This window comes from Mobula hypostoma, chromosome 19, assembly GCF_963921235.1.
Source record: "Mobula hypostoma chromosome 19, sMobHyp1.1, whole genome shotgun sequence".
NCBI lineage: Eukaryota > Metazoa > Chordata > Chondrichthyes > Myliobatiformes > Myliobatidae > Mobula > Mobula hypostoma.
The window spans coordinates 5,000,657-5,014,268 of record NC_086115.1 but is presented as its reverse complement, the minus strand read 5'-3'; the positions used below and the strand labels follow the sequence as shown (position 1 = coordinate 5,014,268).

Genomic DNA, 13,612 nt, shown 5'->3' with positions numbered 1-13,612 from the left:
ATGAATGTTGAATTAATATCAATGTCCTTCAACTGAGATGTTCAGTGTTCTAGTGTTCCAGATGCACATCAAAGAATCAAATGACAAACAGGAATTCCTTCAACTGTTCAGAGTAATATTTCTCCACCCATCAATGTGACAGAAGAAAACAAGTTAATAAGCATTTCTCCTCTCCTGGCTCTAAAGAAGCCTTTTGACAATCCTCTGCCAATGCACCGCCAATCAGCAACAATTTTGATTCTTGTGAAGTAATTCATTACAGCAGGGCTCAACGATTGGGAGATTTTAATTGGCTAGAGTCATAGAGACATACATAGCCTTTCATTCCAACTTGTCCATGCTGACTGTGTTGCCTAGCAAAGGAATCTCATTTGTCCACATTGAGCCCATTGTCCTCTAAACCTCTCCTATCCATATATATTTGGTTTGGTTTATTATTGTCACATGTACCACGGCATAGTGAAAAGTTTGTCTTGCATACTGTTTGTCGTTGTTGTTAGGTCGCATCTGGAATTTCCAGTTGGTGGATGATTTCCCTCCATGCTGCTCTGTCCCGACACTTGTCCACAACATCCCTAGTCTTGTCCAGCTAGGTCCAATCCTTGATGTTATCCAGCCACATTGTTCTTTGCCTTCCTCTTCTTTTCTTTCCCTCACTCTTTCCATCTAGCAAGTCCGACAAGATGTTATCTCTCCACGTAACGTGTCACAATAAGCAACTTTTAACTTATAATCTTCTCCAGCAATATCCGCGTCTATCAACTGCGGACAAAACCCTCTCATCTGAAACTTTCTCTACCCAGCTGATCTTCAACATTCGTTGATAGCACCACATTTCAAAAGCATTAATTCTTTTCATGTCATCCTTCTTCAGAGTCTATGTTTCTGATCCATGCCTCAGTACTGACCATATGTAACACTCAAGGAAGTGGATTCTACTTTGGACGTCTACCTTCCGATTGTATAGTAGCTCTTTTAGAATCATGAACTGTGTCTTAGCCATACCTATTCTCTTTCTGATCTCAACTTCACATCTCCTGTCATCTGTCAGACAACTGCCAAGATATTCAGACTTTTGCACCAGTTCAATGTCTAGTCCATTCACTTTATTTTAGTATAATTTTTATTGAGTTTTCAAAGTGAACACATGAAAAGATAATGTCTACCCTCCCCCTCCCCTTAACCCTTCCCCCTGATATATACTCCTACCTAAAAAGAAAAGAAAGAAAGAAAGAAGAAAAAAAAGAACCGCCTGGATATTGGAAGGTTTCCACATGCTCCATGGGATTCAAAATAAATTTAGTACATTTATTTATTACTTTCCCCAAGGGACCAAGATCTTTATCATCGGAGCAACTAAATATGCCATCCTATCTTTTGTAAATAAGGGCGCCAAATATTCAAAAATGTTTCATATTTATCTCTTAAATTATAAGTAATTTTTTCGAGTGGAATAGAACTAGCCATTTCATTGTTCGAACGATTCCTACTTAAATACGAATCAGATTTCCAAGTAACTGCTATAGCCTTCTTAGCTACTGCCAGTGCAATTTTTATGAATTCTTTCTGATATTTATTCAATTTAAGTTTCGGCTTTATCCCTTCAATATCACCTAATAGAAATAATACAGGGTTATGTGGAAATTGAGTTCCAGTAATTTGTTCCAATAAGACTCTTAAATTTATCCAAAAAGGTTGAATTTTAGAACAAGACCAAGTAGAATGTAAGAAAGTACCAATTTCTTGATTACACTGAAAGCATTGATCAGATAGATTTGAATTTAATCTATTTATTTTTTGTGGTGTAATATATAATTGGTGTAAAAAATTATATTCGACTAATCTAAGTCGAACGTTTATTGTATTTGTCATACTGTCAAGACACAGTCTTGACCAATTTGTTTCATCAATATTAATATTCAGATCCGTCTCCCATTTTTGTTTTGACTTGTGGATTCCTTGTTTAATTGTTTGTTTTTGAATCAAATTATACATACAAGAAATACATTTTTAAATTTTTCCTTTTTGAATTAAAATTTCAATTTCATTAGGTTTTGGCAAAAACATTGTTTGATCCAGTTTGCCTTTTAAATAAGCCCTTAATTGAAGGTAACAAAAGAAAGTGTTATTTGATATTTTGTATTTATTCTTTAGTTGTTCAAATGACATCAATATACCTCATTCATAACAGTCTCCTATAGATCTAATCCCTTTTTGGTACCAATTATATAAAAGTTGATTATCCATTGTAACAGGAATAAGTCTGTTTTGGAACAAAGGTCTCCTTGCTAATAAAGATTTCTGTATTTCATTATCAACATTTATCTGATTCCATAGATCAATCAAATGTTTTCAAATAGGAGATTCTTTCTTTTCCTGTATCCATTTAGATTCCCATTTATATATAAAATCTTCAGGTATATTTTCTCCTATCTTATCTAATTCTATTGTAATCCATGCCAGTTTTTGATCATCGAAGAAAGATGCAATAAATGTAAGTTGATTTGCTTTATAATAATTCTTAAAGTTTGGAAGTTGTAACTCTCCGAACTCAAATTTACATGACAATTTTTCCAATGATATTCTTGACATCTTATCTTTCCAAAGAAATTTTCTCACACATTTATTTAACTCTTGAAAAAATTTCTGTGGCAATTGTATTGGTAATGTTTGAAACAAACACTGTAATCTAGGTAATATATTCATTTTTACAGCATTGACTCTACCCACTAATGTTATTTGTAGTATCATCCATTTGTCAAGATCTTCTTGAATTTTTTTCAATAGTGGTAAATAATTAAATTTACATAAATTCTTTGCATCATTATCAAGTCTTATACCTAACTACTTTATGCCATTTACCGGCCATCTAAATTGGGTTGCTAATCAACATTGGCTATAGTCTCCTTTAGTAAGAGGTAAAATTTCACTTTTATCCCAATTTATTTTATACCCTGATACTTTCCCATATTCATCCAATCTAGAAGATAATTTATGTAACGATTGCTGTGGGTTTGTTAAGTAAATCAAAACATCATCAGCAAAACGATTAATTTTATATTCCTCCTGATTAACTCTAAAACCCATAATATCTGGATCAATTCTAATTAGTTCTGCTAATGGCTCTATCGCCACTACAAATAAAGCAGGTGATAATGGACAACCTTGTCTAGTTGACCTTTTCAGCTGGAATGGTGTTGAAATTTGAGTATTTGTCACTACTTTAGCATTAGGGTTAGTATTTAAAGTTTTAATCCAGTTTATAAAAGATGTTCCTAACCCATATTTTTCTAATACTTTAAATAAAAAATCCCATTCCAATCTATCAAATGCTTTTTCTGCATCCAAGGCTACTACTATACTCATCTCCTCCCTTTTTTGTGCCAAATGAATTATACTGTGTAACCGAGTTACATTATCTGCCAATTGTCTATTTTTAATAAATCCTGTTTGATCCATATGTATTAATTTTGGTAAATACTTAGATAATCTATTCAATTAAATTGTTGCTATTATTTTATAATCCGTGTTCAACAAAGAAATAGGCCTATACGATGTTGGTTTTAGAGGATCTCTGTCTTCTTTTGGCAATACTATTACAATCGCTGTTGAAAAAGATTCTGGGAGTTTATGTATTTTTTCTGCTTGATGTATTAACTCCATAAAGGGAGGAAATAATAAATCTTTAAACTTTTTATAAAATTCAGGTGGAAAACCATCTTCTCCTGGACATTTATTACTTTGGAGTGATCCAAAGCTTCTTCAACCTCTTTTAATGTAAAAGACATATCTAATCCCTTCTGTTCTTCCGAATTCAATTTTGGAAGAGTTACTTGTGATAAAAACCTTTCTATCCCATTAACATCATTTTGTGATTCTGATTGATATAATTCAGAATAGAAACTTTTGAAGGTTTCATTAATTTCTAAAGGTTTATAAGTAATTTTATTTGCACTTGTTCTAATTGCATTTATCATTTTGGATACTTGTTCTGTTTTCAACTGCCAAGCAAGAATTTTATGTGCTCTCTCACCTAACTCATAATACCTTTGCTTAGTTCTTATGATTGATTTTTCCATTCTGTATGTCTGAAGCATATTATAATGTAACTTCTTATTGACAAGTTGCCTTCATTTTTCTTCTGACAAATGTCTTTGAGATTCTTTTTCTAATTTTGTAATCTCTTTTTCCAATTGATCTAGTTCTGCCATATATTCTTTCTTAATTTTAGACGTATAACTTATTATCTGACCCCTCAAATATGCTTTCATTGCATCCCATAGTATAAATTTATCATCCACTGAATGAGAGTTTGTATCCAAAAAAAATTGGATCTGCTTTTTCATAAAATCACAAAAATCTTGACGTTTTAATAATGTTGAATTAAATCTCCATCTATAAGCCACTTCTTCCTTATCAGTCATTATTATTGTCATTAATAGAAGAGAATGATCTGACAATATTCTTGCTTTATATTCCATTTTTTTCACTCTGTGTTGAATATGCATTGATAATAGGAAAAGATCTATCCTTGAATAAGTTTTGTGTCTATTAGAATAGAACGAATAGTCTCTTTCCTTAGGATTAATTCTTCTCCATATATCAATCAAATTTAAATCTTTCATCAATGATAAAGTTAGTTTTACTACCTTTGATTTTGTGACAGCCTTAGTTGATCTATCTAAGACTGGGTATAGGCAAAACTTAAAATCTCCTCCTATTAATATTTCTTCATGTGCATCAGCCAAATTCAAAAAAGCTTCTTGTATGAATTTTGCATCATTTTCATTTGGTACATAAATGTTCATGAAAATCCATAATTCAGAAAAAAGTTGACAGTGTACAATCATATATCTCCCCGCAGAATCGGTTATTACATTTTGTATTCTAGTTGGTAACGTTTTATTGATCAAAATTGCTACTCCCCTCGCTTTTGAATTAAATGAAGCTGCAACAACACTACCCACCCAATCTCTCTTTAATTTCTGATGTTCTGTTTCTGTTAAATGCATTTCCTGTAAGAAGGCTAAATCTACCTTAATTTTCTTAATATGTGTTAAGATGCTTTTTCTTTTCACCGGTCCATTAAGCCCATTAACATTAAAACTCAAAAAATTCAATAAATTAGTCATTATTCTTAACAAAGTTACTCCAATCTAAAACATTACTTAACTTCTCAACTCATAGTTCCTTGAGGAATCTCTTTGAACTTCACCATGTTGCTATGTGCTTCCCTACCAATCATCCAGGCAAAATGAAAGAAATAAAAGATAGATATGATACAAAAAAAGAAAAAAACAAAATACCCCCCACTAATGTTGTGAATGAAAAGATACACAACACTACCCCCCTCTATTTTGCCGGTCGTGGCTATTGCCACGCTTGCACACATGAATAGCGTAGCGATTGGTCAGTATTTCTTCCAGCTCCCCCGTAACAAAAAAATTATATACACACACATATATATATATATATATATATATATATATATACACACATAAATTAATGTCGCTATTCCCAGCTAGTATTCCTTAAATTTTAACCTTTCTTCCCCCCCCCATATAATTAATAATATAATTATATATTCATCGGTCTTTAAAAATCCAGTAGGTCTATTCCTTGATCCAATCTTCATCTTCAATCCATCTCTCTCCCCTGGGTTTGTTCTTGTATCTGGTGAATATTCAAAGAATCTCGCACAAACTCCTCCGCTTTCTGGTAATCGTCAAAAAATCTTTTTTCTCCACCAGCCAAAAAAACCTTCAAGGTTGCAGGATAATGCAATATAAATTGATAACCGTGATCGCATAGGACTTTTTTCACTGGATTAAATTTCTTCCTTCTCTTCAGAAGCTCATAACTTATATCAGGGTAGAAAAAAATTTTCTTCCCTTCTATCATCAGTGGCCCTTTTCTCTTCTTGGCAGTTTGGGCAGCCGCCTGTAGAATCCTTTCTTTGTCTTGAAATCTTAAGAATTTTATTAAAATTGATCGTGTATATTGGTCATCTTGTGGTTTTGGTCTAAGAGCTCTATGTACCTGCTCAATTTCAATTGATCGGTCTTCCTCTTTCATTTGCAAAGTCTCCAGGATCCATCTTTGAAAGAATTCTATTGGATTGTCTCCCTCTATACCTTCTTTAAGACCAACAATTTTAATATTATTTCGTCTACTAAAATTTTCCAACACGTCTACTTTCTCCCAGAGTCGATTTCTTTCCGTGTTCCAGACAATCACATCACTTTCTGTTTTTTCCAGTCTATCGTTAATATGCTCCATTGTTCTTTCCATCTTAAGTTTCTTATCCATTTTATCCCGTCTTTTCATAGCTTTATCATAGCACATCTTCACGTCTCTAAGCTCTGTTCTTAATTTTCTTAGTTCAGCTGTTACTTGCAATAAAGCTTCTCTTATGTCTCCATCGCCTCCTTTACTTCCAGTCTCTTCCAGTTCTTCCTCCTCTTCTTCATCTGTATTCTCTGCGGAATCCAATTCTGACTCTGAGTCACTTTCACTTGTAGAGGCCGTCGGTTCTTGTAGTTTGAGTTGTGTCGATTTGCACATGCGCATTTCCGGCATCTTCTTCCGAGAGACCGCTACCGCCGCCATTGCTCCCTGTTCTTCTACGCCAGAGATAAAATGTGTCTCCTCCGAAGGAGATCCAACCTGAATCCAAGGCTCCATCGCTGCAGTAGGCCCTTTTTTCTTCCCATCTCGCGGCGACTTCACAACAACAGACTTCTTCTGTTGCCGTTTATGAGGCATATCGTAGAGTAGTCTTACGAAGTTTATAGGTAGTTTTTGGAAAGTATTTATTAACTTTGTTTTGTTTAAACGGTACTTTGCTGATTTTTTTATGGGAGAACTGGATTTACACGTCTCAATCCCACGTCATCACGTGGTGTCCCCCCTCTTGTCCATTCGCTTGTAACGAGACCATCATGAATGAGTCTTTAGTGTTTGTTTTGCTTGCCACCATCGATTTTGTTTTCTTAGGGTTGATTTTAAGTCCGTAGTCAAGGCTTTTCTCATTCACTTTATTCAGTGTAACTTGCAGTTCGCATTAGCTGTCAGCTAACAGTGCGGTGTCATCTGCATACCTGATGTTATCCACCTTCTGGCCTGCGATGGAATACCTGTCTCCTGATGGTCGCATTCCCAAAAAATCCATTCTCCGTAGAGGCTGAACAAATCCAGTGATCCAACACAGCCTTGCCTTATGCCCATGGTGATAGCTCATTTTCTACCCCGACCACCGCTTTCTGTTTCCAATACAAGTTCCTTATTATCTAAACATTCTCCCATCCCAGATCGTACTTGTTCAGCACCTCTATTACTTTCTCGTATCTTACTTTAACAAAAGTCTTTTCATAGTCAATAAAGCATAAGTAGATGGTCTTTTGTGCCTCAATGCATCTCTCCATGATGTTTCTCATTGCAAATATTCCTTCCCTTGTTCCTGAGCCTTTACGAAAACCAAACTGCGCTTCTCCAATTTCATCGCTGATTATACCTTTCATTCTGCCGAACACTATTTTCAACAGTAGCTTGACGCAGTGAGATATTATGCTTATCATCCTGTGTTCATTACATTTTATCGTCTTTGGCTTTATTGGTAAGGCGATAAATACCGATTTGAGAAAGTCCTCCGGAAGATTTCCTGTCATATAACTCTTGTTTAATATCACTAAAAGGTTTGTTTTTCCCTTGGGATTAAGTGATTTCAGAATTTCAGTGGAAATCTTATCTTCACCGTCTGCCTTTCTGACTTTTAGACTCCAAATCGCACTTTCCATCCCTGACATCAATATTTTAGGTTAATTAGTCATTTGATTTAATTCTGGTAAATCCTCAATCCTGCTATCTTCAAATAATTCCAAGATGTACTCAACCCACCTGTCCATGATCCTTTCTCTTTCATAGCATGTATTACCACTACCGTCTTCGATACACCCAGTTGATGGCACGGTCCTCTTTAATTTCGTCATATCCTTTACCTTCTGGTGAAGGCCTCTATAATCATAACTTCATTCATACTGCTCAATTTCTTCGCACTGTTCATTCATCCAATTCTCTTTCGCTTCCTTGCATTTTCTTTGAATCAAGCGGTGTAGGGCTTTGTATCATTCATTATCCCGATGTTTTACCTTTCTTCTTTCTTCAGTCAACTTTCTCAACTCATCAGTGAACTAAGGGTTATGTCTTTTGCTCTTTTTCCGAAAACTCAAAGTCTTTTCAGCAACTTCTGTCACTGCTGTTTTAGACTCTAACCAGCTGTTCTCCACTCCCATGTTGCTACCCTCGTCATCTAAGACTGAAAATCTATTCTCTATTTCAACCAAATATTCGATCTGTTTTGCTTCATTTGTAATGAATAAATCAAAGTCTATCTTATTTGATGGTTTGGCCTTTCTCATCTTCTTCAAATGCACACTCATGTTCAATACCATAGGGTTGTGATCTGTATAACAGTCAGCACCAGGGTACGTTTTCACCTGCTTCACTCCTTTCCTGAACCGATTGGGTACTAAAATATAGTCAATTTGGTTTTTTACTGAACTATCAGGACTGGTCCATGTGTACAGTCTCCGTTTTGGCAGACTGTACCAGGTGTTCGCAATCATTAGTTTGTTAGTTTTTGCAAATTCAACCGGTCTTTCTCCGCAGTCATTTCTTTCCCCAAGCCCGAAGGGTCTTACATTCAAAACTTCTCTTGTGCTTCCAACTTTGGCATTAATATCACCAAGAATCACAGTTACTTCATTGTTTTTAGGCTTTTAAATTAGTTTTTAAACTTCTCCGTAGACCATATCGACTTCGTCATCGTCATAGTCCGTGGTTGGCGTATAGACCTGTATGACGTTAATGTCAAATGGTTTAGCTGAGATTTTAATCATCATCACTCTTTCGTTAATGGATACACTGCCTTTGATAGTTCTCACTGTTTCCTTGTCTACCAAGATTCCAACTCTGTGCTTATGCTCACTTCCTCCTGAATAGATCAGTTGGTATCCGTCATCCCTTTTGAGCCCCCCGTCCATCTCGTAGCACATAGTCCGAGTATGTTTATCTTCAGTCTTTTCATTTCCATAACAACGTTTTCTAGTTTACCTCATATAAGAAGAGATCTAATATTCCACGTGGCTATCCTGACATGAGGTTTTAGCTTGATGACGACCCTGGTAGCCTCATTCCTACTGTTGCCGGATGTGATTCCACTACTGTTATTCGTGGCTCCGTTAACGTCGTTGTTTTGATCCTTTATTGAGACTGACATATTGGGAAATCATGTCCTTGGCAGGTTACAGCAATGGTTTGCCTTTGCCTTCTGCCAGCTGATCTAAAGAGATCACCACCTCTCTTTTTGGCAGATCATCTGCTTGCAAAGCAACCATTGTCTTCCAAGATCGTAGCTCTACCGCCTTCTCCACCAGTCTCCTGCTGGGTCTGCCGTAGGCCATCGCTCGTAACCCCAAGCAAGAGACCCTTACCAGGTGCTACCAGCCGGTCAGCTGGACCTGAGGCGAATCGCAAGGGAAGGGTCGACCGCACCCTTTGGCCAACTTAAGGCCCTGCTGCATGGGTTTACTTGAGACAAATATGAAAAGTTAAAAATTAAAATGACAGCTAATAAAACTTCATTAATGAGGATAATGTGGGAGGATACCCGAGCTTCGCAGCACCGTGCTACCTCTTCTGGGTTGGCCCGGTGAACGCTCAAGTCATTGATGGTACTGTCCCACTCCTTTTTGGAGGCCCGGACACTGGAGAGGCCACTCCTCGGCCCGGAGGGAGCCGAAGCCCGGCCCTGGCACATAGAGACACCCGCGGCCTGAGGCCGAGTATAGGCGGGACCTCCGCAGCCTCGGCGCCGTGCTTCTGCTTCGCTCAGAGCACGGCGGCCGCCTTGGCCAGATGTTATTAAGCTAGAGAAAAGAGTGGAAAAGATTAACTGGGATGTTACCTGGATTTGGAAGGCTGTGTTACTAGGTTTATACAGATTAAATCATTACACAGTGTGTTAGGCCAGAATAAGGTAAAACAATAACAATGCAGAATAAAGTGTAAAAGCTACCGAAAAAGTGCTGTGCAGATAAACAATAAAGTGAATGATCATACCAAGGTAGATTATGAAGCCATGTGCTTATCTAAATGGCTTCAGAATCAGAATCAGGTTTGTTATCACCGGCATGTGACGTGAAATTTGTTAACTTAGTAGCAGCAGTTCAATGCAATACATAATATAGAAGAGAAAAAAAACAGAAATAATAATAATAAGTAAATCAATTACAGTATACGTATATTGAATAGATTTTAAAATAACGTGCAAAAAACAGAAATACTGTGTATTAAAAAAAGTGAGGTAGTGTCCAACGGTTCAATATCCATTCAGGAATTGGATGGGAGAGGGGAAGAAGCTGTTTCTGAATCACTGAATGTGTGCCTTCAGGCTTCTGTACCTCCTACCTGATGTTAACAATGAAAAAATGCCATACCCTGGGTGATGGAGGTCCTTAATAATAGATGCTGCCTTTCTGAGACACCGCTCCCTGAAGATATCCTGGGTATTTTGTAGGCTAGTACCCAAGATGGAGCTGACGAGATTTACAATCCTCTGCAGCTTCTTTTGGTCCTGTGCTGTAGCCCCTCCATACCAGACAGTGATGCAGCCTGTCAGAATGCTCTCCACAGTACAACTATAGAAGTCTTTGAGTGTATTTGTTGACATGCCAAATCTCTTCAAACTCCTAATGAAGTATAGCCGCTGTCTTGCCTTCTTTATAACTACATCAATGTGTTGGGACCAGGTTAGATCCCCAGAGATCTTGACACCCAGTAACTTGAAACTGCTCACTCTCTCTACTTTTGATCCCTCTATGAAGATTGGTATATGTTCCTTCGTCTTACCCTTCCTGAAGTCCACAATCAGCTCTTTCGTGTTACTGACATTGAGTGCCAGGTTGTTGCTGTGGCACCACTCCACTAGCTGGCATGTCTCACTCCTGTATGCCCTCTCATCACCACCTGAAATTCTACCAACAATGCTACTAAATATTACTAAATGTTCCCACATCAACCAGTGTTTCTTGCAGCTCATTTCAAATATGCACCACCCTTTGTGTGAAAAAGCTGCCCCTGATGTCCCTTGAAAATCTCTTGCCTCTGATCTTAAACCCATACCTTCTTGATTTTAGTACCCTCTCCCTGTGGAAAAAAAGATGATATGCTTACACCCTGTTCATACCCCTCTAACAGGTCACCCCCTCTGTCTCCTACGTACCAGGAAATAAATTTCTAGTCTATGCAACCTCTACTTAGTTTAAATGAAATGGGTAATGAGATTGTTGGTGATGGGATGTATAGAAAGAACTCCACTTTTGCTCTAAGGAGACATGAAAGGTGCCTCGGCAGGAGATTTCTTGTTAGAATATACAGCATATATTTGTGTCAATGGAGTCAGTAATGCAAGTATAATGGCACCTCTTTTCGAATCAGAGGTATTCACACTAGATGGGATTCCTTCATTGCAAATAATACTAACAGTCTAAAGATGATTCATAACAGATTATGATAATATATTATGATGGACACAAGACTTGGCAGAATTCATTCATCTACCTCTATAGCTTTTTTCTAACACCCAGGGGCTAGTAGTGTTGAAAGCAAGGCCGACATTTGCTGCTTATTCCTATTTCACCTGGAACTGTGTCAGAGGCTGTTATGAGTCAACTACACTGCTGGTGCATCTCTGGCCCATGCCCCTTCTCTGGGCATTATGTATCATAATTTTGTGATTAGCATTTCTGATATTAGATATTTATTCAACATTTTAATAAGGATTTGAATTTATAATTTCAGATAATCCCCTGGGCGTATCCTCTACTACTCTTTCATGATTATACTGCAATCCTGCAAAAATTGCAATGCAATATAACCTCAAAATTAGCAAATGATAAGTCTTCCAATCACAAACAGAAGCTTTCGAAGGGTTTCTGCCCGAAAGTTGACTGTACTCTTTTCCTAGAGGCTGCCTGACCTGCTGAGTTCCTGCAGCATTTTGCGTGTGTTGAAATGATAAGTCTTTCTGTCAATGGTTATGGTTGAATTTTACAGTTAGTTTTTCTGAGCTCTAATTCTGATCTTGCTCTTTCAGGTGATTCTCATCCTGACAAAGCTCTATGATCACAACCTCGGGAGTGTCACAGAAAGCTCGCTTTGGAGGTAAGTTGATCGGAGAGGGCAGGGGGCAGAGTGCTGTTTAATTCAGCAGGGAGCAAATATTCAGGACTCAACATAGTATGAAATATTAAGGAGACAGGGACAGCTTGTGACTATCAGAAAGCATTAAGAGAAACAACGTCTGGTCTATTTCAACAGCAATTGGAGTCTTGGAACTGAATTAATGAGATTCTTTCCAGTATTCCCTTGACATTAATTACATGCAATTTAAGACCAAGACATTGCTACTTTTATATTGTGGTTACAGAACTGTACAAGAGAGAGACACACCAAAATAAGGCAGATACATCAAAATATATCAAAGAAGGAATCATCCCACAGTGTAGTTTCCAGCAAGGAAATATTGCACAAAATTTTTTTTTTCTCAATGGACAAACTGTTTAGCAGTACTAATAGGCGAAAAGATTTGACACAGTATGGTGTCCTGTAGAACAGTCACTGTACCATAAGAAATGTAATTTTTCATCTAGACCAGAGGTTCTCAAACTTTTTGATGCCATGGACCTCTACCATTAACTGAGGTTGGGAACTCCTGAACAAAAGGGTGGGCTAGAGGTGATGTCTGTCTATCGGTAAATTATCTTTGGCAGTTTGGACCCTATGCTGCACCATAGGTGATTTGTGATATGTGATTTGGGGAAGAGGTAAGAAGTTGAGAGGAGATCTGAGGAAGAATCTTTTCGCCTAGATGGCAGCTGGAATCTGGAACACACCAACTGAGATAATGGTGGTAGAGCCCTCACAACATTTAATTATCTGAAAGAACACATGAATCACGCCATAGAAGGCATGAAACAAGTGTTGTTAAATTAGCTACCTAATTGTCAGCCTGAACGTGATTGTTTGAAGGCCCTCTTTCATTATTGTATGATTCGATGACAGAAGATATTTTCTCTTGTATCTGCTGTTGAGATCTAATTGCATCAACAACCAGCCAGTCGCATGTGTTATCACGTGTGGCCCTGATATTAGAGTGTTCAGTTTGTTCTACCTCTAGAGCTGAAGTTGTGATGGTATTGATACAGTCATATGCATGTGATGAATATGAATCTCTACTCCAAAAGGCTGCAGTTATCATTCTTGGTTCCAATACTGTAAATTGGTTGAAAAAAATTGAAGTTTAATAACTTCATCCACATAAAGTAAATTGCTTGGTGCTTCAGTTGAAATAATTCATAAAGGTATATCAAATGAATATGTCATGTGTTTGTAACCCAATATTAACAATCTGCTCTACACAATGATAAAAAAACAAATTGGTTGTAATATCAATTTTCAGCTGACTGAGCTAAAGTATCAGCGTTGAGTAATGTCCATTGTTGTACTTTAAAATGTACAGAGCCATTAAGCGCGGTAAGACCCACAAATGGCA

At 37.2% G+C, this 13,612-nt stretch overlaps 1 protein-coding gene across 1 annotated transcript in view; it reads left to right on the top strand.

Moving 5' to 3' along the window:
• Positions 1 to 13,612, top strand: part of LOC134358777 (VPS10 domain-containing receptor SorCS1-like) — a 1,326,002-nt gene that overhangs the window by 452,061 nt on the left and 860,329 nt on the right. The window contains exon 2 of the mRNA XM_063071254.1: positions 12,155 to 12,222. Coding sequence (XP_062927324.1) covers positions 12,155 to 12,222 — 68 coding nt within the window. The remainder of the gene's footprint in view (positions 1 to 12,154; positions 12,223 to 13,612) is intronic.